This window comes from Nannobrachium achirus, assembly GCF_963921795.1.
Source record: "Nannobrachium achirus genome assembly, chromosome: 16".
NCBI classification, from domain to species: domain Eukaryota; kingdom Metazoa; phylum Chordata; class Actinopteri; order Myctophiformes; family Myctophidae; genus Nannobrachium; species Nannobrachium achirus.
In genome coordinates this window covers 4,785,831-4,811,498 of record NC_137823.1, presented here as the reverse complement: position 1 = coordinate 4,811,498, position 25,668 = coordinate 4,785,831, and the positions used below count along the sequence as shown (strand labels likewise).

General features: G+C 42.9%; 1 protein-coding gene across 1 annotated transcript in view; it reads left to right on the top strand.

Annotated features, from left to right (window-relative positions):
* Positions 1-874: 874 nt before the first annotated feature.
* Positions 875-25,668, top strand: part of LOC308300354 (NLR family CARD domain-containing protein 3-like) — a gene marked incomplete at both ends in the record, with an annotated part of 28,918 nt that continues 4,124 nt past the window's right edge. The window contains 6 exons of the mRNA XM_080744171.1: positions 875-1,190; positions 2,803-3,048; positions 4,064-5,837; positions 6,702-6,875; positions 7,855-7,956; positions 8,966-9,115. Of these exons, the coding sequence (XP_080600297.1) occupies positions 875-1,190; positions 2,803-3,048; positions 4,064-5,837; positions 6,702-6,875; positions 7,855-7,956; positions 8,966-9,115 (2,762 nt within the window). The remainder of the gene's footprint in view (positions 1,191-2,802; positions 3,049-4,063; positions 5,838-6,701; positions 6,876-7,854; positions 7,957-8,965; positions 9,116-25,668) is intronic.

The window sequence follows — 25,668 nt, the reverse complement described above, 5'->3', positions numbered from 1 at the left end:
CCAATCAGAGCTTTCCCAGGACTTGCCTGCATGTCGCTATCATTCACTAGCTGGGGGGGGGGGGGGGGGGGGGGGGGGGCTGGCATAAGGGGTAAACAAACAAACATACAAAGGCTTTGTGGGCTTGTATCTGCAGTTTGGGTCTGACTCCTGGGCCACAGTAGCCTGTGTTGGGCTACCAGGCCGGTATTCAGATGATAGACAAGCCTTTTTGTTTTAAATTGAATGTTGTTGTTATTGTTGAGTTTAACTTAACAGTGACATGATGCTATTGTGCAGGTTCTGTTCTACCTGCTGTTCCTCCAGTCCAGGCAAGATGAGTGGTCCCTCCCCCCCTCCCTCTCCCTTGCATCCATCATTCACCACCAAGATGACACGCACACACACACGCTCACGCAAAGGAAATCATCATCTTATCGTGTGTTTCTTAAACATACCTGCTCGCTCTCCTTGGGCTAAATCAGCACCATCGGCTAGGATTTTTGCTTACTTTCTCCTCTTCGTTCTGTGGTGCATGGATTCGTACCTTAACTCACCACGGAACCTCCACCAAATAGAGTCTGAGAATTATGTTCGAGAACAGAAGGAGTCCCACAACGCCTTCTACCTGCATGACGGGACCGAACGCAAACATCTTGGTTTCGGTACAGCTACTATCTACTCCACGTTAACATCAAACCCGGATCGGAAGAATAAACCCCTGTCAGGCAAGTTTGATAGAAGGACATTGATCTTCCTTTACCTGCTACGATCGGGAGACGTACCACAAAACCCTGGTCCAAACACTACCAGGCAAGAAGATGCCAGTTTGGCCAGGGATCAGCCGATCCCACCCCAAGCTAATGTTGCTAACGCTACCGCGACAACAACAACAATGGATCCTCAGATAACGACTCATCCTCAAATCCCTGTCAAACCCAGCTACATCGGGACGCGAGGGAAGGAAACATTTTGTCCGACCGAGGGACAAAACGCGGCAGAGTACGAGGTTCCAGGGCCCCCCGCAGCACCTTCACGGCTAACCAGTGAACTCCAAGTGATCAACGCACCCGTCCGCAGTCGTCCACAAATCCCGCAAATCTCTGTCAAACCCAGCTACATCGGGACGCGACGTAAGGAAACATTGAGTCCGACCGAGGGACACAACGAGGCCGGGAGTGGAGATCCAGAGTGCCCCACGGCAGAACACGGTAAGATTCACTTTTTGACCTTCTCAGAGACCAAGCTTGATGACTCAACAACAGACTCTTAGATTGAAATAGAAAACTATTCAGTCATCAGGAATGATAGAAATAGGTGTGGAAGTAGTGTTTGCATGTACAGTATATGTAGGCCTACTAATAGCACAGTATACAGAACTCCCGAACAGAGTGATTCTATGATTTGCTTGAGGAGGGCTTAGTGAAGTTGGATGGTGAAGAAAAACATCTTATTGGGTCTTCAAATCCTTCAGTAAGCTTTGTGATCTGCACGGCCTCAGTCAGCTAATTACTCAACGCACTAGAATGAGGGTACACTTTCTCAAAACGTCATAGATCTCAATTTGGTACAAGTCCATATGATTTGTTGTACCCGTACAAAACATAAATCCAAGGCTGGGAGACAATTGGCTGGCTGTACTCTAGCGAAGCCCTTAATCACAAACTGGTGAATTTTGACTTCACCAAATGCTTCAACAATGACCTCCAAACCCACCTTGGGAAACTTGTTAAAAGATGGTAAAAGACTACAAAACCAGGCAAACGCCCAACACCAAATCTGCCCCAAAAAAGCCTATACATGATAAAGTTGCCGAAAACATAAACAAACCACATGAGCTTGGAAGTTAGGCCTACTGAACAACCAACAAGGCTGCAGTCAGAAACTGAAAACCAAATACCACGACATCAACATTATATCTGACGACACTCTCATTACAGACAAATCACTTACAGGTGGCTACAACTCGAAACTGGTAAAAGGACAAAGTCAAAGACTACCCATACCTCCCCCTGACCTTGCTGGTGACAGCTTGATGAATGCAGGAAAAGGTGAGCTTTTTCTGGTTCTACCCTTTCTTTACCATAGGCGGCGGTGAGCCAAACGTTTGATGAAGCTACATGTTGGGGGTCTCCTCTCGTACCCTATCACAAAAGATATCATAATAATAACAACAACAAGGTTTCTGTTTCAAAATGAAAAGGGAGGACATTTATTAAGACCAGACTTTGTGTAGGTTATTATGAAATAATATTGCTATAATAGTTCTATTTCATTTGGAAATCAGTAGTGGGCGCGTCGTTCTCTGCGTCTGCAGTGATGGAAAAGGTACCCACAATTGTACCTAAGTAAAAGTATCAATACTTTATTATAGAAATCCTCTGTTACAAGTAAAAGTCTCTAATTCTTTGCCGTGCAAGGTATCAGGATGTGATTGGCTACTTGGTTCTTGGGATGCTTTTTACTTATTGAATTCATCACTAGGGGGCTGCAGTCAATCACAAGCTTCAACTGCCTTAACCAAGTTGCTTTTTTTGATACACTCGGATTAAAATACCTGCAAAAGACACTCTGCCATATAATGCTGCACACATATATTATATATAATTTGTAAAATACCCAGCATAGCATTTGGGAAGGCATAGCCATCCCTAGCCTTCCTTAGCCTATGACCAGGAGGAACATACATCTTATTCCCAAACTATGCGCGTATCAGTTGTTCCACTACTATTCTTGTGGGGATGTAAAGATGCAGAGAGATTTATTTTTGCTTTCACATAATCACAATTTATCTCAACCACTCTTTTTTTCTCTTGCAAACAGCACATTTTGTGACCCAGCACAAGGCACAGTTGATTCAAAAGGTCACCGCAGTCATGCCTATAGTAGACACTCTAGGACAGTCCATGGTCCATCCTGAGATCTATGCTGGGATTCAAGCTGAGACGACAAGCATGAAGCAAATGAGGAGACTGTACACCGAGGTTCTAACTCCAGGTGGAAGAGCCATTGGAGAAGCATTTTATGATGCTCTTAAACAACACCAACCTGACCTGCTGAAGAGCTTTGGTAAGATCAGATTTACTGTTATTCTTATAGTCTACGCCAGGCCAGAACGGCAGAAGACTATTTGCGTTTTCAATTTTTTGAAGTTTTCACTTTAATTTTAGAGGAGAATGTTAATATAGCATCAATATCAGTTAAAACACATTGAAAACAGGCGATCTACTATAAAAGGTCACATGAGCTTGTAGATCTTGAAAATGTTTTTATATTTTTGAAACATTATAACAACACAAATCTTGTATGGGGGTCTCTGCCAAAAAACATTTTCAGACAAATACATAATAATGTGGGGCTCCTTGACAGGAGAAGGTTTGAGAACCACTGTTCTAAACAATTTCCCCAACATTAGACTGTATAAATACAGTAAACTTAACAAACCTGTTAATTAAGGTTGTTAGTAGTCTTTGTTCTCAAATCTATATATACAAAACAACTCATTCTTTAGTAATGTGTTCACTTTTGTGGCCCATTCAACTTAAGCATCAGTGTCAGCTCTACAGGCCGAGGTACACATTGGTTACCAGACTAGTGTGGTCGTTCTGCAGGCAAGATATGAATGTCACTCTCCCTAGATAATGACAGGAGTTCCATTGCATGAATTTTCATTATCCTCCTCTCAGGACCTGATCTTCCAGTAGAAGACTCAACTGAAATTCATGCAGAGGTCCCATCTGCTGCTCTGCAATGTAAAGCCATTGGTGAGTTATGAAGGAATCTTGGTCAGTAAATATTACTTTTGTAATTGTATTAAACAAATGTCACCAGGACTTAATGACATCTTTATGGAATTGGATCAAATTTCACATGACATAAAATGTAATGCTACTTGACAGTTGAACTGTGCTGTTGGCAACAGTTGACAGTAATTAATTAAACATAAAATGGACTGTATACAGTAGCTCAGCAGCTACAGCAGCAGACACATGATACTCTTTTAACGTTACAATTACCAAGACCTCTGAGGACGACATTTACCCAAACATGCAATTATCAATGTTGTCTGTCTTTTGTATTTTAGAACCCCAACAACAACTCAAGGCTAAACTGAAGAAGAATCTTCTGTGTGTGTTTGAGTGGACAAAAGTAGGGAAAAAAACACGATTGAATCAGATTTTCACAGAAGTCTACATCACAGAGGGATTTAGTGGGGAGGTCGATAGACAACATGAGGTCAGACAGATTGAACTGGCATCCAGGAAACCACCCAGACCAGAAACACCAATCAAATTCAACAACATCTTTAAACCTTTACCTGGAGAAGATGAGATCAGAACAGTGATGATGAAGGGAGTGGCCGGCATTGGGAAAACAGTCTTAACTCAGAAGTACATTCTGGACTGGGCAGAAAACAAAACCAACCAGGATATCGATTTCATGTTTCCATTCACTTTCCGAAAGCTGAACTTGGAGAAGAAGAAGAATCACAGCTTAATGGAACTTCTTCATCCATTCTTTGGTGAAACCACAGAAGCAATAATCTGCAGCCTTAACAAGTACAATGTTTTGTTCATCTTTGATGGCCTTGATGAATGTAGGTTTTCTCTACACTTTGAGAACACGAAAATCTGGACTGATGTCGCAAAGCCAACTTCAGTGGATGTGTTGCTAATAAACCTCATCAGGGGAAACCTGCTTCCCTCTGCTCGCATCTGGATAACCACACGACCTGCAGCAGCTGGTCTGATCCCTTGTGATTTTGACAGGGTGACAGAGGTTAGAGGGTTCTCTGACCCACAGAAGGAGCAGTACTTCCTCAAGAGATTCAGTGATGAGAGCCAGGCCAGAACAATCATCTCACACATCGAGAAATCACGAAGCCTCAAGATCATGTGCCACATTCCAGTCTTCTGTTGGATCACTGCTAACGTTCTGGAGGACATGTTGTGTAAAGAGGAGAACGTAGTGCTGCCAAAGACCCAGTGTGAGATGTACATCCACTTCATTGTGCTCCATTACATACAAAAGGAGGCCAAGTATCATGACAGAACTCATGGGAAGTTTCATTCGAATCCAGATAAGGCCATTCGGTCTCTTGGAAAACTGGCTTTTAAACAGCTGCAGAAAGGAAACCTGATCTTCTATGAAGACGACCTGACAGAGTGTGGCATTGATATCAGAGATGCAGCAGTGTACTCGGGAGTGTTCACTCAGATCTTCAAAGTGGAGCGTGGGATGTACAAGGACACAGTGTTCTGCTTTGTCCATCTGAGTGTTCAAGAGTTTCTGGCTGCTCTTTATGTCCTCCTGAAATACAAAGACACTGGTGTCAACCTACTGTCAACTCCTGTCCCGAGGCCTGCGTTCCGTGGTCTGTTTAGAGATACATCCAATTTGAATGACTTACACCAGACTGCTGTAGACAATGCCCTGCGGAGTTCAAATGGACACCTTGACTTGTTCCTTCGTTTCCTGTTGGGCCTCTCATTGGAGTCCAATCGGGTGTTCTTAAAAAGACTGTTGAAACATCCAGGAAAAAGATCACAGACCAACCAGGAAACAGTTGCATACATCAAGAAGAAGATCAGGGAGAATCCCTCTGCAGAGAGAACAATCAATCTGTTCCACTGTCTGAATGAGCTGAATGATCATTCTCTAGAGGTAGAGATCCAACAGTACCTGAGGTCAGAAAGTCTCACCAAGAAGACACTCTCTCCTGCTCAGTGTTCAGCTCTGGTCTTCGTGTTGCTGTCATCAGGAAAGGAGCTGGGCGTGTTTGACCTGAATAAATACTCTGCTACAGAGGAGGCTCTTCTGATACTGCTGCCACTGGCCAAAGCCTCAAATAGAGCTCTGTAGGTGAAATGATACCTGGATACATTTAACATAATAGATCATCTTTGTATTACATGAAAGTATACAGTATTTATGATTGTATAACGTATGTGTCTTCAGGCTGAGTGGTTGTAACCTATCAGAGAGATGCTGTGAGAGATTATCATCCGCAATCAGTTCCAACTCCTCCAGCCTGAGGGAATTGGTCCTCAATAACAATGATTTACAGGATTTGGGAGTCCAGCAACTCTCTGTTGGACTGGGGAGTCCACACTGTTTACTGGAGATCCTAAGGTCAGTAGTTTCAACCAATTTAAATTCTGGTGCATATAAGCATGTGTCAAAGTTTTAAAACAAAGAATCAAAGTGATGACAATGTATTAGATAGTCCCCCCAGGAATCCGCGATTACGCGATTGCGGAAATAATCGCGGATTTCTCAGCTACCCGCAGTATTTGCACGGCTGCGTGGCTCAGCTGTTCTTACAGGCTGTGTACGTAAAGACCCGCCCCCACCTGCCTCTGATTGGCCTACCAACATCCCCTTGTGTGACGCACGTGGAAGCGATGCACACGGATTCCATTTTTCCCCAATGCATATGCACCAGAGCTGAAGGAGGCGTCAACCTTTCTATGCCTATGACTAGGCCTAGTGAGCAGGAATGTAGATAAACTTGGGTAATGTAGGCACAGACGTTGGCTGCCATGTTTGTTCTTGTGTATGACTTTAATGCACACGCTGCAGGAGGCTCTTCTGAGGCTGCTGCCAGTGGCCAAAACCTTAGAGCTCTGTAATTGAACTGATACCTGGATACTTTTAACATAATAATGAGCTTATATTTCATGAAAGTAAATGCATACATTTTTTTACTTATGTGTCTTCAGGCTGAGTGGCTGTAACCTATCAGAGAGATGCTGTGAGGTGTTATCATCCGTCATCAGTGCCAACTCCTCCAGCCTGAGGGAACTGGACCTCAGTAACAACAATCTACAGGATTTGGGAGTCCAGCAACTCTCTGTTGGACTGAGGAGTCCACACTGTTTACTAGAGATCCTCAGGTCAGTATTCCTGAACCCTTTCAACCCATTTAAATCGTGGTGCATGTGCATATAAGCATGTGTAAAAGTTTTAAAACAAAGAACCAAAGTGATAACAATGTATTAGATAGTCCCCCCAGGAATCCACGATTCTGCGATAGCGGAAATTATCGCGGATTTATCGGCGTCCCACCGAATTTGCAGCCATACGCGGATGTTTCTGCCGTCCGCGGAATAACAGTCACGAGTGCCGGCAGAGGGGCGGGAGTAGTTATTTTATTACATACATTATCATTCCGTCAAAAACACTCCAAATTGGGTAAACAGTTTTAATCCTGATGAAAGGCCTGCCCCCAAGAAAAGCTCCTATCAAAGTATTTTGTGAGATCCACAGACACTCAGACAGAATTACGTGCAACAATTGTAGTCTGGACTTCCTTGAAAAACTAAGGAACTTCTGCCAGTCGAGTGACTACTGGCCAATCACATTGCGTCTTTTCCGGGATTTATCAATTCATCCATTTCCTGATGTTGCACGGCTGCGCGGCTCAGCTGTTCTTACAGACTGCGTACATAAAGACCCGCCCCCTCCTGCCTCTGATTTGCCTACCAACGTCCCTTTGTGTGACGCACGTGGAAGCTGAAGGAGGCTTCAACCTTTCTATGTCTATGAATAGCACTAGTGAGCAGGAACGTAGATAAACTTGGGTAATTTAGGCACAGACGTTGGCTGCCATGTTTGTTCTTGTGTCCAAAGTGGCAACTGATACCCGAAACTACTTAGTATGACTTTAATGCACAGGCTGCAGGAGGCTCCTCTGATACAGCTCTGTAGGTGAACTGATACCTGGATACTTTTAACATAATAATAAGCTTATATTTCATGAAAGTAAATGCATACATTTTTTTTAAACTTATGTGTCTTCAGGCTGAGTGGCTGTAACCTATCAGAGAGATGCTGTGAGGTGTTATCATCCGTCATAAGTGCCAACTCCTCCAGCCTGAGGGAATTGGACCTCAGTAACAACAATCTACAGGATGTGGGAGTCCAGCAACTCTCTGTTGGACAGGGGAGTCCACACTGTTTACTGGAGATCCTCAGGTCAGTATTCCTGAACCGTTTCAACCCATTTAAATCCTGGTGCATGTGTAAAAGTTTTAAAACAAAGAACCAAAGTGATGAAAATGAATTTTATTATGACTAAATCACTAGTGCACACCTCCACCAACTCAATACATGCATTGAATTGTTCTTCCAATAGTTATGTATGCTGTATGAGCAGCTGCTTCCTCTTTCTATCTCATATAATAAGCTCCTCCCTATGAGGGTTAGTCCAGGCATTTCTTTCTGTTATGATTCAATGGCTGCCATGACGATCTTAACCCCACAGTTAATCTGCTAACTGTAGCAGCTTAAGTGGCCACATATTAGGTAAAAGGGATCCCAGCCATCCAGCTACTACTTCCATCACTTCACTCATTGACCTGTTTGACCTGCTACCAAATGAATATTCGATTCTGCCTGAGTGTCTTCAGATCTCACAAAATACTTTGATAGGAGCTTTTCTTGGGGGCAGGCCTTTGATCAGGATTTAAACTGTGTTTACCCAATTAAAATGGAGTGGGAGTGACTGAATGAGAATGTATGTAAAACAGTCAAAGGGGATGAATGGGATATACTATGTAACTTCAAGGACTAGTGTAAGTCGGGGGTGGGGAGTATCCTCCACATTGTTGTTATTGAAACATAAAAATGTTGGAGATAAACGTTGAATTATTCGCTGCTGGTAACTTAAAGGGAAAAAAACATGTCTTTTCAACATTGAACTATGTCATGATATACTGTACCTTAGAGGAGTTGTGGGGAATAAGAAAAAGAGTACATCTTGATGAGATATACTTAGTTGTACTTCAGTGTTGAAAATGGGTGGTTTTCCCCTTTAATTCTTCAGACAAATTGACCAAACCGATCGTGTCATTCCTTAGTTTCACATAGCAGAGGTCCTTTTGTTATGACAAAAATGTCCAAACCAGCAGAAACATTGTATTGAAATAACCTGTGTGTGCGTGTGCATGCGCATGTGTGCGTGCGTGTGTGCGTGTGTGTGCAGGTTGTCTGGCTGTATGGTCTCAGAGGAAGGCTGTTCTTATCTGGCCACAGCTCTGAGATCAAACTCCCATCTCAAAGTACTGGACTTGGACTACAACCATCCAGGAGACGGAGTGGAGCTCCTCTCTGCTCTACCACTGGAGAGTCTGAGGTATGGACAGAACTGCTGCCACTCACTGTAAATGTGTTCTAGTTGGTTTAGACGAGTAATGAAACAAGTAACACGGCCTAAGGTTGAGATGCGACTGTCAGGTTGTGCAGCAATATCCACATTTTGGCCATATAGTTTTACTGTTTAAAAAAAACAAAAGTAATAATAGTGTTCTAAATATATATAGAACGAAACAATGTCATCCTTGCATTGCCAAGCGTCTGCATGACTGCATCCTAATTAGATCAATTTAAAGCTATACTGTGTAAGTTGCTAAACTAGTGGTCAGTAGCGGTATTGCTTTTTTCTGCCGTTTTTCGCCCGGAGTCATCGCGGACCACCGCCGCGGACCACCGGAGCGGCGCCGCAAACCACCGCGACCGATACAAATCCGTGGAGGGGTAGAACTAATTTTCTGGCCAGGATTTGGGGATTAAGAGGTTAAGAATCCTTCACCATGGTAAACACTGTAGCTGAGGGAAGCTACTTCCTGAAGACACGGCAGATACGCTGTAGATTGGCCGGTAGTGTATCATGTGTGTATGATCCGCGATGTGATTGGCCAACGTATACACAACGTATACAGATGATGCAGATGACATCATTTTTCCGCGAAATCCGGTCCCCGGCCAGGATCATAGAAAACATATAAAGAGAAGGCTTTAGAAGCTGAAAATAACGGAGTGGGTGTTCTAAAACTTTAGCGATTTAACAGTTAGGACAATTTTAAGATTTGTTTTATAAAAAAAGTTACATGGTATAACTTTAAAATAGTAGATGTTCTTAATAGTCCATGCTAATTATTATTGCACCATTGTACAAGTTTATATTTCACCAACATACACATAGGACACTATTTTCCATGTATAGGCCACGTTAACTCATTCCCTGCCAGGCCCGATAGTCCCGAGATTATTCCAATGTCTTTCCCCGCCAGGCCCGATAGTCCCGAGAATTAAAAAAAAAAAAAAAAAAAAAAAAAAAAAAATCAAAAAAAATTTTTTTCAAAAATTTTTTTTGACCCCCAAAAATGGAGTAGGCATGATAGCAATCGCGAAATTGCATGTTTAACCCCCATAGCAACCCCATCTTTCAAGCATGGCAGCCATTTTGGCAGCCATCTTTGTTAAACATAGTGGCTGTTATCTCATGAATGCCTGAACGGATTTCCATTCGGATTTTTTTGTTTGAAAGCTGTGAGCAATGTGGACACACGTGGTGCATTATCTAGGCATGGGTGTGCATGATCCGTGCACACCCAATTACATGGAAGTCTATGGAGACGAATGGCAGGTGGGAGTACGGAGGTATGTTAAAATGGCGGTCAATGTGTTAATAGCCTAACTCAATTTTTACAGCGATCTAGTCTCAGTCAATGTTAAATACAGCGCTCATTTCATCCATCAATCAAATGATCTACTCATTGCCTACATGCATACAGTTGTTACACTTAACACACAACAGCCTCACACTCCACAAACGTTCAAAACCAGCCGGTAATAACTGACCACTGCATTACTCACATTCATACATCAAATTCACACGAAAAGACCATGCAGCCAAAAGCACTATCACTGTAACACAACGCACACACCAACACAGTGCTGGCACTGTGCGTAAAGACGCACAGTGGAGAGCTGCTTAGACAAGCCCAAGTGCCCAACAGATTGACCAAAGCACAATGAAATAGAATAGAATAATAAACTACTTGTTTATACCGGTATATCCTACCATATTGAATGAGCATCCGTCGCATCAGTACGCTATTCTCCGCGACCAGCGGACCAGGTCGATGATGCAGTCCTTATCCAAACACACAAGAGTCTCTTTTTCCATTGCCATAAAGCTCTGTGTTCATCATCATCATCACCAACTATTCCTTCTTGGGCCCTGGCCGTTCCAATGCCATCATCCACTTCCACGTTGTTGTTTTAATCTGTCACTGTCAGCGCCGGCGACTCCTCCTCTGGGATAATAATAATAATGCACTGTCCTCCACCTCCAGTCTGTCCAGCGCCGGGCTCTGATAGCTCCATGTCCCCGACAATAGGTGACTTGGCTGTGGGTAAATCATCCGATGTAGACAGAACTACTGGCCGGTAGCGACGCCTCCTCGCCCTCGCTGACAAAAACATTATTTTCAGCAGGCTGCTGCTGGGCTGCATCTGCCTCCAGATATTTTCGTTTTTTATCTCTTACTTTCTCCGCAATTTACACGCACGGTTGAACGCTGGTCCCATCTTCTATATATAACGTAAATTCCGCCACCATTTGTTTTACTAGTTACGTTGACGTACGGAGCAAACAACTTGAGCAGGGGGAATGGAGTCTCTACCTCCCTCTACCAGTCACAATCACTTCACCACCCCCCCCCCCCCCTTAATGACAATGTATAATGGACCGGGCTGGCCCATTTGTCTCTATTAGGGCCGATGGGTGGTGACTGCGTGCTTTTATAATTATTCGTTAAATCTTTTTGGGGAGGGCTCGGCCGCGGCCCCAGAGACTGTCGGCTTCTGCCAGAAGTGCCAGACCGGCCAGTCCGGGGCTGGTGTCGACCACTGAATGAAAATCATATGGTGATGCTGTAGAATATTGTTTAATTGTTTCTATTATTGAATGGAATAAGTAGACCTTACGTTGCATTTCCTCCACCCCCAGTGTTGAACATGATGGCGAGCGCATGCTGCAACCAGGTCTGAAGAAGTGTAAGTGTGAATTCTGTTTCATTCATTATATCAAAGTATCACACATCCAGCTATGTAAATTAACAGTTTGGATAGCAGCATGTGACATTCACTCATTCACATCCTTCTGTGAATGAAGATGATACTCACTATATGTAAAGTGTTTTAATTCCCAAGAGCCCATGTAAACGGGTAAAGTTGTAACAGTTCCACTCAGATCCATTCTGGAGTTTTGATTCTGCCTTCCATGGCCCATTTTGTACTTTTTACTCCACTACAATTATTAATCAGCTTGCAGATTTATTATTACAAAACAAACATTAATCACTTAACCCTTAAGTTCTGTTCAGATTCACTACACCTTCGTTCTGTTCGGGTCATTTTGACCCGGGAGATATTTGGTTTAAAAAAAACAACACTAATATAAATTTTAACTTAACAAATCATCATGATACATTGACTTTGTCTCAATACCAAACAATTCATATGATATATATGGTAAATGTTTGCATTTCTGCTTTGCTATATCACATTAAACACTGAACGAGCTAGGCGTTTTTACTGATTTAGCTGGAATTCATGTAAAAAAAATACTTTATTTAATACTGGGCAATATTGCTCATGCTTATAGGAAAAAATAAAAATCAGACAGGGGGGCTTCGGAAGGGGGTGTGAGAAGGGGGGGGGGGGCTGTGTGTCTGTGTTTTGGCACAATACTGTGTATTTCTGTGCATAATTGTGTGCTTCCGGGTCAAAATGACCCGAACAGCACTTAAGGTTCAAAAAATATGAGAGGGGTGTAGCATGGGTGTAGTGCAAAAATATTTTTTTTACACGTTCATCTCAGAAGCATCTTTAAGGCCAGTGAGTTTCAGGTGGAAAAAATTTAAACTTCTACCTTTTTTTATCAAATGAAAATGTAAAACGGGTCAAAATGACCCGAACAGAACTTAAGGGTTAAGCCCTATTTGATACTTTAGCTGTTCCAAAAGATCTGATCTACAATCTCTTGTAGATCTGCTACGGCACGCGCGTGTGTGCAATCGCATGCGCGTGTGTGCATCTGTTTGTGTTTAATACGTTAGTAAGTTAAGTACACTGGCTGGGCAGCAGAAGAGAGACGTCACTTGCGTTTGTGAAGGAACTTTTAACTTTAATTCAGAAGGAAAACATTAGGCTACCTTCTTTTGGGTGAGTTAATCCAATATCGTGTCATTGTTTGGTCCACATGTAGAGAACACACATAAATCGAGAGGCAGGGGAAAACAGGAGGAGAGGAGGAAAAATAAATAAATAAAATCATCGACAAGCACCGAGGCAACAACGGGATTTTACCCCCCAGACGAGCGCCCGTCTCTGGCAGGGACGGATCAAAGGGAAGACAGGCCCTGTGCGACAGCCATGAAGGTTTTGAGCGTTGGATTGTATCCTTAAGACATTAATCCATAAAGGACACACTTCACAATTGCAGACCTCCCTCCCTCACAGTGCACGAAAAGAAGCAGCGCCGCAAAATGCCGACACTTGCCTACATTTTGGCGCATGCCTACATTTTGATATGCACCACGTTGATAAATTAATGAGGGCCAATGTGCGCATACCTCAGCCAATGTTGAAACTTTGAATTAGAAAATAGACGATCTACAAGCTAAAAATGTATTTATTGCCAGACCCAGGGGGTCGGCCTACATAAGGCTTTGTCGGTCTGTCGGTCGGTCTGTCGGTCTGTCGGTCCCTCTTTTCCTCAGTGTGCCTGTCCCCCTTTTCCTCAGTGTGCCTGCTCATCTGCCCCTCCCTTCCCTTGCTCGGCTGATTGCCTTGAGTGCCGTCACCTGTACAGGACCAGCTGAGTTGAGTTGGCTGACGAGCTGCTGACACTATAAATTCCTCAGCCCATCTACAAGCTCACAAACATTTCCAGCTGCTCAGCCTATACAATCCTGTGTGTTCATGTGTTAGTTCAGTGCCATACTAGTGAAAACAGCCGATCTACAAGCTCACTACGCTTTGTTGCTGAGACTATAAAATCCTGTGTGTTCATGTGTTAGTTCAGTGCCATACTAGTTTTCATTGCGGGTCTGGCACGACCAGGTGACCTGGTCTAGTTTTACTATGGCGGCACTAAACACCATAGATTTGCATGGGGTTATTGGTTACAGGACAAAGAGAGAGAAAGGCTGGCTAACTCCATAGTGAACACAAACAGTTAGTTAAATAAAGCCATGTCGTTCGTACCTTAAGAAGATATCCAATTTTATATTGAGGTGGCCAGATGTCCTAAAGTGCTATTCCTTGGAGGCACACAACGAGTCATCCAGCTTCTTTGAACAGCGCCGAAAACTTTAGTTCACGTATGGTAAATGTAAAAGCTATCCACATGTCCTATGGATGTCTGTAGTTAACTCTAAGTAGCATATTCCACTGCGGAAACACATGTTTAATTTGTGTATTCAGATAAAGCCCGGTGCCATGTTTGTTCATCAGCGTGCTGTCAGAGAGTTTCAGACAGTCACTGTGATTGGTTGAGAAACCAGTAGTTCTATACCTCCCGCCCCCCATTTGCTGTGATTGGTTTAGAAGCCATGCTATGGATGCTTCAAAGGGTAAAAACAGTCGAATTTCAGATTTTCTTCTCCTTAATCATATTGCGTGTTTATACAATCATAAATAAATAAAACTAATATTAAATCCGAGTGCCCCTATTGGCTCAGTGCCCTGTGCACGTGCACACATTGTTCCCAATGAGTTTCAATGGGATTTTACAGAATCACGTGATGTAGATCAAACGTCAGACGTCATGATTTTGCTCGGCCATTCCCGAGCTGGTGGAGGAGGAGTTTTGAGAAAGTAGGCACCATAACTATATGGTTGCATTGGAAAATATTTTCACAACTACCTAACCAGTAAGACTCCCTAATCGGGAGATAAGCGACCGTAGGTCACTTATCTCCACAAATAGGGCAAAAATGTGTTTTTCCAAAATCTTCCTGATCCATGTTGATGACATGAGTGTAGACATACTGTGTAGTGATTTTCGTGATTTTAGGGCAAAATCTGTAGGAGCAGTGTCCAAAAATGTGTTTTTAAAAATCGGCCTGAAGGTGGCGCTATATGGGACAGATTCATGTTGATGGGATGAGTGTCGACATACTGTGTAGCAATTTGCGTGATTTTAGGGCCAAAACTGTAGGAGCAGTGGCCAAAAATGTGTTTTAAAAATCGGCCTGAAGGTGGCGCTAGAAGAGGGCCATGTGAGAAATGAGGGGTGGGGTCTCCGCGTTGCCTTGGCGGACGAATAGGTACCGGCCCCGGCTCTCCCGGACGCTCCTAGGCCGAGTTACGGCATTTTATGTGAGCTGCAGTGGAGGGGGTCCTCCACTGGGGGCGTCACCACTTTTGCATCCGTTCTGGAGCAGCAGGAGTGGGTGGTCCCCAGGAATTCCCCGTGAGCAGCCCCGTTGGGGTGGTCATTTGGTCATTTTTGCACATTTGGTCATTTTTTACACCTGGAGGTCCCCCAGGGACCTGTGGGTCCCTGAAGCTCCGGGGGTCCTTGGAGGTTGTAGTTTGGCAGGTAAGGAGTGTGTGTGCAAAATGTGGCATGGATCGGGGCAACGGTTGTGGAGATATGAGCAGGGCAAAAGTGTGACGTGTGACGTGTGCCTCACGGACGTCGGACGGACATTCTTTTACACCTGGGGGTCCCTGGAGCTCCGGGGGTCCTTGGAGGTTGTAGTTTGGCAGGTAAGGAGTGTGTGTGCAAAATTTGGCATGGATGGGGGCAACGGTTGTGGAGATATGAGCAGGGCAAAAGTGTGACTGACTCACTCACAGACAGACGGACAGCCGGTGGAGGTTTTGGTAGTAAATGCGACCTACGGTCGCAACAATTAAATTGGGACAAAGTAGATGCCATTGTGCTACTCTCACTTTAAGTTGCTTGATTCAGTATTTAGATATTTTTGTTATTGATTTCATCAGACACGCCCCCTTCCTATACCAATTCATTGTAACTTCAAACTCCATTTTGACCATGATAGATTCATTGAAAACACCAAGCCCCCAGAACGGCTTGTAAACATTGAAGCGTCTACTGGCCAAAGCTGGAATTTCAGGTGGGGTGAAACATACATGCACGAGCATAAGAGCGTGCCGCTGGGGTCTACAATAGGGTTCAATGGACGGCGACGTCGTTCGTGACGTCATTACGTCTCAACGTCAAATATTTTAGTCTCTAGGTAGAGACCAATTTCCCCCAGAATGCACCTGGATTAGCTACTTCCGCATGCTTCAAAACGCCACTGAGCACTTGCATTGAAATGATAGCTGGGGGCGGGGCTGATCCGCTCTCTATTATATATATACTCTATGGAAAACACCCATTATTTTTTTCTGGGGACTCATACTTCCCTCCGGATACATGAGTTGGCCGCAGGGACGTGCTGGCCATTGGGAAAAGCTGGACAACTCCCGAACTGAAATGGCAAAGTAGCAGCAGCAGCAGCGCTATAGAGAGAGATCTCTCTCTATAGCGTGCAATGAGGGCCTCTCAACTCTTTTTCCCGGGCTGAATCAAGGGCCCAGCACGTCCCTGGTTGGACGTGTTTTTTCATTAATTGTTTTCATTTATTTCTAATAATACTTTTATTAAAACACGGCCAGCTCACGTACCCGGAGGGAAGTCTGAGTCCCCAGAAAAAAGGACGGTATTTTTGATAAAAATAAAAACTCCATCATGGTTAAAATGGAGTTTGAAATTACCATGGGTTTGTATAAGAAGGGGGTGTGTCTGATAACATCTAAATATTGAATCAAGCAACAACTGTCCCGGGTGTTTCCAAAAGTCTGAGTAGACGATAAAAGGACCAAACGTTTTTTTTTTAAGTAAATATCCCTTTAAGGCACAAAAGTCAAACATACTGCATAATGAACAGCCTCTTTAACTCCCTCACACATTTTCAAAAATAGCTGATCTACAAGCTTACAACGCAATGTGACACAATGTGAGCTTGTATATCACCTATTTTCAAATAGGACTTGGTGCTTGAAGGGTGTTAATTGTAGTGGAGTAAAAAGTATAGTATTTATATATATTTGCCTCTGATTTGTCAAATGTCAAAAATAGCAGATCTACAAGCTCACAACTCATTGCATTGTAACATGTTGTGAGCTTGTGGATCTACTATTTTCAAAAATATTTATATTTTTGAATAACAGTATGAAGCAGGGCTTAATCTTAGGTATTAATAGTAATCTAAACATACATAATACTGTACAGTTTTCAAATAATTGTAGTGGAGTAAAAAGTACAATATTTGCTTCTGAGATGTAATGGAGTAAAAGTACAAATGATTGATAAATGGAAACACAGTAGTCATGTACAGTAAAAGTGACTCAAACAGTACTAAACAGATAAGATGTCAGTAGCGATCCCAGCCTATATGGCACCCTGGGCGAACCAGTAGAGCGCCGCCCTTTGGCGCAGGGCAGAAAAATATATTTTTTCACAGGAAATTATTCATTTTTAAAGTAAAAAAAAAAAAGAACGGTTAAAAGCGGTTCTACATGGCGGCAGAACCGCTTAATATAATGGGGTTTACTCCCCTGTGGAGTAGAAGTAAATGTATTGGAAATAGGACATACTCAAGTAAAGTAGCCTACGAATACCTCGAAAGTACATACTTGAGTACTTAGTTACTTTACACCACTGTCAGCCGATTCCCGTGTTATCCTCCCCTTGGATGGGTCTGTTATCACCCCTGTCATGCCTTGGCCAAGGCTCAGTAGTCGGACAACTAACTACCAGGAGCTGGTAGATCCGTGTTATCGCCCATAGACTTGTCATTGCAATGCACATGCGCCAACGCACGTTCACAGGAACAGTATACTGGTCGCTCCGTCAGTGAGAATCGAACCCCGGCCGTCGGATTACTAGTCCCCGACGCTACCGACTGAGCTAACCAGGCAGCTGGCGGTCTTTGTTTTTTTTGCTTGGTTTTACACATGACTCGGTAACGGAACGCGACGCGGCGGTGAAAAATACTATGCCTAACCCTAAACCCTAACCCTAACCCTAACCCTAACTCTAAACCTAACCCTAACCCTAACCCTAACCTTTACCTCAGTAAAACTATGGCTAAACCTAATTGTAAAAAAAAATGTCGGGGCAGCGCATCCATCTCAGTAGCGTCCTCAGTAAGAACGCATGGCTAGAATTCCCAACCCTGTAGTCTCGAATCCCAGCGTGACTTTTTTTTCCCCTCGTGTGTTGGCGCATGCGCATTGCAATGACAGGACCAAGGCTGATATTAAGGCTGATATTGGGACTACCCAGCTGCTGGTAGTTGGTAGTCTGACTACTGAGCCTTGGCTAAGGTATGACAATTTTGATAACAGTCCCATCCCAAGGATATGATAACACATGTATCAGGTGCCACTGTCTACAGCAAGCATGGTTCCAAAACTTTTAGCCCGTGACCCAAGAGAAATTTAATGTAACCCAAACCCAAACTAGTAATAGTTAAAAATCAGACCAAAAACATATATACATATTTCCTCTCTTTTTCCCCATATTATATATTCTTTACATTTTTAATTACTCCCCCCCAGGGCTGGCAGGTGGGCGGGTGGATGGGTACATGTTAGGGTTTGCTTTGTCTTGTATTTTGTTGTATGTGGTGTTCTGTTCTTTGATGTGTTGTCTTACAGTATCCCTGTATAGTGGCGTTTCCATAAAGCCACTTAATGCGCATTAGCGGCTTATTCGCAAAATCTTTTTATGGAAACACTTCAAAAAACTTTCATTATCCGAAAAAAATATATATATCCGCTTGGAGGAGGTGGATTTTGAGGCTTTATCGAATAAACTAAATGCGCATTTGTGAATGTAAACGGGTCAGACAATAAATGCGAATAGATTATGACGTTCTGGGTCCATATCGTCCTCCAATTTAACACTTTCCAATGCCGCTTAACGTCCGTTAGCCCACAAAACAAACCGGTTGTTTGTTACACACAGAGTGACACGGACCGTGTGTAAATTCCTCCCGCTTTCACCTCCCGGAGTCAAGACATCCGTGGCTAACCCTTGTTGTGTTGCCTGCCAAAAGTCGCCGATCTACAAGATCACAGCAGCTCGCATCCGAGTCGCGTTGTGAGCTTGCAGATCGGCCACCTTCCAGAGGACGCTGAGACTTGCAGGATGAGCACTGTGCAGTGACGCGACCGCGGTCTTCCCGGTGAACCTGAGCGCAACAGTGGGGGCACGGGAGTGTGGGGAACACACACCAGACACCACTGACTATTGCCGATGATGATGGAGAGGTTATATAGCTTTATGTATTGAGAGGAACTCTTGCCAATTTCGTAAGAGACTCGTCGCCAATTGTAATATATTTAAAAGTTATTTGGGACCATGATGATGACTGATAACCCCTTCTTCCCACTACTAGACAGCAACCGAGTCACAGTAGTCAGACGTGCAGTGCTCACGTCTCGGTTCGGTCTGAAAAAAATCATCCTGATCAACTCATGCGACCGTCGTTAATTCGAATGACACCCGCAAATGGAAACATGCTAAATTCGCTTTGTCTTAATGGGTATTTCTGATAATTCGCTTCCCTAATTCGAATAGGTTTATGGAAACATGGCTTATGTCCTGTATTTAATAATGGGAAAAAATCAATAAAAAACATATATATGCAGATCTACAAGCTCACAACGAGTCACTTCAAGCGGCGTTGTAAACTTCTAGATCGGCTATTGTCAGGACCCATACAATGTGTCCGCGACTCGACCCACGCATGGGTCAGTGTTTGGAAACAGTGGTCTTCTGTAGCCACTACTACCCAATAAGGCATCACAAAAGTGCAACATTAGCACAATAACCAGCAGCATTATCTTATCATCACTCTAATATAGTCACAACTCACCAGCTGCTGTCCTGCTGAAGATGAGAGGACGCTGTTTAATGCCTTTATAGCCTACGTTGTCTTGTCTTGGTGTTTTGTTGTATATTCCTTATGCTTGCGTTGTTTTGATCAGGAGTCCACGACGCACCATCGTGACGCACAGGGAGAGAGAGACGGATGACCGTCAAATGGGGGCGTCCATTGAAAGCCATTTCTTCTCTAAACTGTGCGCAGAAGCGCATTTCAAAACAAGAGCCTTTCTTTTTTTTCATCTATACTATCGATCATTCAACACATGTTTATTTTGAAATTGTACTGGAAATAGAAGTAGCCAGATAGCCCCTACTTCATGCCACTGATGTCAGAGCCTAGAGGGCTCTGCGTCACGCTATGGGAGAATTTTCTTTTCTCATCGGCGTTGCTTGCCGCCCTCGCCAACTTGCCACCCTGGGCATCTGCCCCGCTGGCCCCCCATTTGAACGCCGCTGTAAGATGTACTTCGTTACTTAACACCACTGACCATTTCAGTCCTATACATATACTGTAAAACAATATTGAAAATAGCAGATCTACAAGCTCACAGCACATTGCGATGCAAAGCATTGTGAGATCTGCTACTTTCACTGTGAGATCATCTGCTACCTTAGTGTTAATTTATACTCTACAATGTATTAATGTAACCAAATGGAACAGTAAGGGTTCATTTATACACTGTTAAATTAACAGGAAGGCCTTTATTCAACATTATACTTGAGTAACAGTACAAAGGTATTGCACCAAAATATACTTATGGTAGAAAAGTAAAAGTACTCATAATGAATGGCCTGGATTTAATTTGTGTTTTTTTCTCTGTCAAATGTTTTCAATCATCGGTTAGGGTTAGGGTTAGGGTTGTTCACTATTTTTGATTCAAAAATGAAATTGTAACAATGTTGACAAATGTTGATAATTTTCCCAAAATAATAGATTCAAATATAAAAAATAAATACATTTACCCCCATTGATTCCGTATGGAGACCCAGATTTCATCCGGAATCAATGGGGTAAATTTACTACAATACATTTGTTGTCTTAGGAATGCACACTCACACCCATTCACACACGCACGCACACTCTTAGGAATGCGACAACTCAAGTCTCCATGGTGTGAGTAATCAATAGAAAAAAAGTATATTGGAGGTGAACTACTCCTTTAAGTTCGGTTCAGGTCATTTTCAGCCGTTTACATTTTCATTTGAAAAAAAAAAGGTAGTTTATTTATTTTTTCCACCTGAAACTGAATGGCCTTAAAGATTCTTCTGTGATGAAGATGCAGAAAAAAGTGCTCCACCCTGAACTTAAGGTATCAGATCTACAAGCTCACAGCGTACGTACTGCTCTGTGAGCTTGTCCAATAGCATCCAGCTGCAGACTCACAGACCATGTGAGAGTTGATATGTGAGCGCTGCTGTGTGAGGACCGGAAGTCCTCTCCTCTCCTCTCCTCTCCTCTCCTCGGGGGTGAGGCGTACCGTGGAGGTTTCCGAATGTAAATGTGTGTGTAAACGTGTGGACGCCATTGGCTGAGCCCTAGGGTGATTGACAGGTCTCAAATGGGGGAGGGTCACTTGTTTGCATGTCTGCATATGATTTGCATGTCTAGTAGCCATGTGTTTGTGTTGAGTTTCTGTCACTTTGGCCCACAAGGTCATGGGTTTGACCCAAATTAAATGTGACATACACACTTGTATGTATACTCATTGATGTATTTTATCTAAATCAAATCTCTTCATCAAAGATAGCTGATCTACAAGCTCACAAAATGTCCCATTGGGATGCGTTTTGAGCTTGTAGATCGGCTATTTTTGGTGAATGTTCCACCCAGAATAGTAATGCTGGAGTTAAAGTGGTTAAACAAAGTTAAATAACGTTAAGCTCTCAACCTCGTGACATAGGCTACTGTATCTTAAGGGGGAATAATTTACATAATTATGTAGCATAATATGTCATAAATGTAAGGTGCTATTAAGTAACAATATAAGGAAAGGTTTTGGACATACAAGGTTTCCACCGGACAGCAACGATATAGCAGCCAATAGAGGCGCGTCTGAGGCCTGTACTGGACAGGTGTCATCGGACTTGGAAAACAACATTGTAACAGTACCTATGGCACATTAGGAGTCCACTGAATCGTTTCTCAAGCCCTTTCATTTCTAAGGACAACCATAACTCTGAGAGTGTAAAAAGGGAGACTCTAGAGTTATAGACCTGTAATAGGTCATTCAAGGCTAGCTCTTTAAGTATTTCTTGCAATATTGTCCACTCATTTGCATGTCCATGGCAAAAATAAAGGAATTCCCACCACAAGCCACCATGGCATGAATGTCACGTCAAGTTAACAAATTCACAACGTCACTGTTGTTTCAGTGATATCAAAGAGGCTGATGGCACCTGTGTTCAGATCACCTGAGATCCAGTTTAGCTAAACTTAACTGACACAACTGTAGGGATGCTGATGGTCCTACTTTTCGTTTTATAATCTTCAAAAATGTACATTTATAATAATATGAATGAGAATGAGAACAATGACATTAAGTCAGTTTACTGTGCAAACAACAACAATATAATACAATAATGAATAAAAAGAAAAAACAATTACAGCAGCCTTTGTAAGAGCACCTATAGTGCAAATATGCACATAATGCCCTGCTTCACCACAAAGTAGTGAAAATATAAAATCTGCAAGCACACGTGTCACATAGCACTTTTAGATTGTCTATTGTAATTAAAGGTAAAAACAAACAAGGCAGCCCTCCTAATGACAAGCCTTCTCCTTTGCAGGGACTCTGGCTCACCTCACCCTCCCTGACACCCTCTAGTACAGTGGTTCTCAACCTGTGGGTCAGGCCTGGGGACACACCAGATTATTTTGGGGGGTCCCCAGCTTAATGTACAACATTGTTTTCTCACTCACCAGTAAACAAACCAACATAAAGTTAAAGTGTATAGAGGGTATCTGCACATTTATAAAGTGACAATTTAAGGACTTTTTAATACCTCTAAAATGATGAATTATATATTGGTCAAATTGTCAAATATTAGAAGTTGTGAAAATAGCTGATCTACATGCTCACAGCGCCTCACAATGTAGGTCTGCTATTTTCACAATTGAACAAAATGTAATGCCTCAACTCTTATTGCTTATCAGGGTGGGGGGGGGGTCCACAGTTAAAATATGATTATTTTGGGGGTCGCGGCCTGAAAAGGTTGAGAACCACTGCTCTAGTAGTGAGGTGAGGACACGGTGGAGGACCATCTTAAGAGGTGCTTTGTTGTCTAGTTTCACACCTCTGAGGATGGTGGAGTTTGGGTGGAGTTTGGGTGTGGGGCTAGCTGGAAAATCTGCAACACCTACAAAAAGAGATCAAGTGACAACTTGTGATTTGATACTTTAATACAAAACGATTTAATTGGAAATATTTTTTACATACTGCATAATGTGTGAAATAATTTAACCACAGTATGGTTGCAGAGTAAAGCAATATCACACTAACACTGTAGTATGATGGACTGAACTGGACTGTCATGAAATGTAGAATTGTGAATTTGACATCTCACATGAACCTTTTACAACAGAGACATTTAGGTGACACTTTGCATAGAGAGCCGTGAGGAGTTGAACCCCAATAACAAGTTAGTGAGGCGCTGCACCCCAAAAACAAGTCTTTTCCGAAACCGGCTCTTTGGTATTGCCTGTCGTCACCATGTAGTCAACTGCAAGTGCATTAAACATTAGAAAACATGTGAATATCAGCCCAAAGCCCATTAAAGTGTATGTGCTAAAGATGTAAACACATCACAGTACTTACCTACCTACCTACCTACCTTAAATACGGCGAGTGCCACGCTGCGAGCTTGTAGATTGATTGATTGATTGAAGACTTTATTAGGAGTTTGCATAGAAAAAAGTACAGTTTCATGACGGTACAGTTCACTGGTACAAGGTCAACTAAAAGGAGATCCTAGGAAAGCACTTGGCTTATTTACACAGTAAACCATTGAAGTAGCTCATATAATAATTGTGAACATTTGTGCAAAACTGTCAGTGGTGCTCAAATCTTTTCATGTGAAGGACCCCCAAAATGATATGTATTTGGCTCAATATTTAGTTCCAAGGACCCCCCAGAAGCAAAATTGTTTGCAAATGTTTGCATAACAAATACATATATTCGGTGCCGCGCTGTGAGCTTGTATATCTGCTGTTTTTCAATAGCTAAAGTATAAAAAAATTAAGGCCTCCCACCTTGGGCCCTAGTAACTCAGTCCCACTCCCCCCAGTCATACTGTAGCTTTAGACATTATGCTCATATTATGATACTCCATGTTTTGTTAATGCAGCATTTTAGAATTTTAGACACTTTAAAACCTTTACATCAGCTGGTTGAAAATAGCCGATCTACAAGCTTGAAGATAGGCTGTTTAAAATAGAATAGCCTAATAGTGAACGTTTTGAAGTATTTGCATAACAATGTTCACTGAGACATACAGACAAGCCCCATCACACACATGGATGTAAACTTCACGCCTTCATCCATGACAATAAACAAGCATTGTCATGTTAAATAGCCTAGCTGTCCTGTCAGGTTGTAATGAATACAAATATAAAAACGGAGCTGCTAGCTAGCTCCAGCTAGCTAACTATCAGTCAGCCCTGTACAGCCCTGTACACATTCAAATCAGTTATCAGATGATCTAAAAACTAATCCTCTATAATCCCCATATATTAACAGGTTACCTGGCCATCAAAACGATTGGTTTGCCTATGTCAGAAATGACTAATTCATGCATAAATGACGCTTTAAACAGGCGATGCTAATACGCTAATTTTTTAGCTTTGGCTGTCATTGGATCAAAGATGTCCAAATACAATGAAATCAGGCATTCTAGGCACATTGATGACTGTGGTTAGTGGCGTTGTGGCATTCTGTGTAAATCTAATGCACAACTGCACATACCTGTGCACCTGTTTTGGATGATATCAACGCACTTAATGCGAAATATTCACATGTTTTCAGACGCTTCAATGCAGAGGTATCCGTAGATACCGGATACTGGGTATCCCGGTATCTCGCAGTGGACGGTTGATAAAAAAACAATGAAACAGTGGCTTGATTTGTAGTGAAATGTCGACATCTAGTGGTCAACCTCAGAGGTACACAATAATAAAAACTGAGCTGAATTCCAGCATCGAACTAGATGCCATGGATTCTCTGTTCCCCGGTGTAACGCTCCACGCCACAGACCCCGACGGAGCGGCGCGGTATTGGGCGCCGATGACCCGCCCAATACCGGCGACCAATCCCACTCAGCCGCGCTACCGAGATATGTGCCGTTATGGACAGAATAGTAAATATTCAGTCCCTCACTATCCACGTCTACCCCACTGCACGTCTACCCCACTATCCACGTCAAAGATAAATGCACAAAAAAGGAGTCACATCATCCGTTCATTAGCTCAGTCAGTAGAGCACGGATGCAACAAACCCACGGCTTGGGTTCGATTCCCGTGAGGGGAATATAATATTCGAGGCGACAGATATCGGTGCATGCGTACATCAAAGTGCACGGAAACAGGATACCCCGTGGATACCCTGTGGATACTCTCTGCATTCTAACGTCTGATAAATGGTGAAAAAGTCTGATTGAAAAACAAATAAAAACGAAATGTTATTGGAGCCTAAACAGCACCTAAAGACCATAATTATCTGTTCTTGGGGGTCTATAATGAATTAAGTTGCTAATGCTAAGTACCCTGTCTGTCTGTCCAAAACAAACAGCTGGCTGTTACTCCCCCCCCCCTCCCCCCCCCCCCCCCCCCCCGCAACGGTGACAATAAAACTGTAAACTCTATAAACAACAATAATAATATTGATGAGGTTTTAATTAGTTGTGATGTTTTGTCATGTGTTTTCTCACAG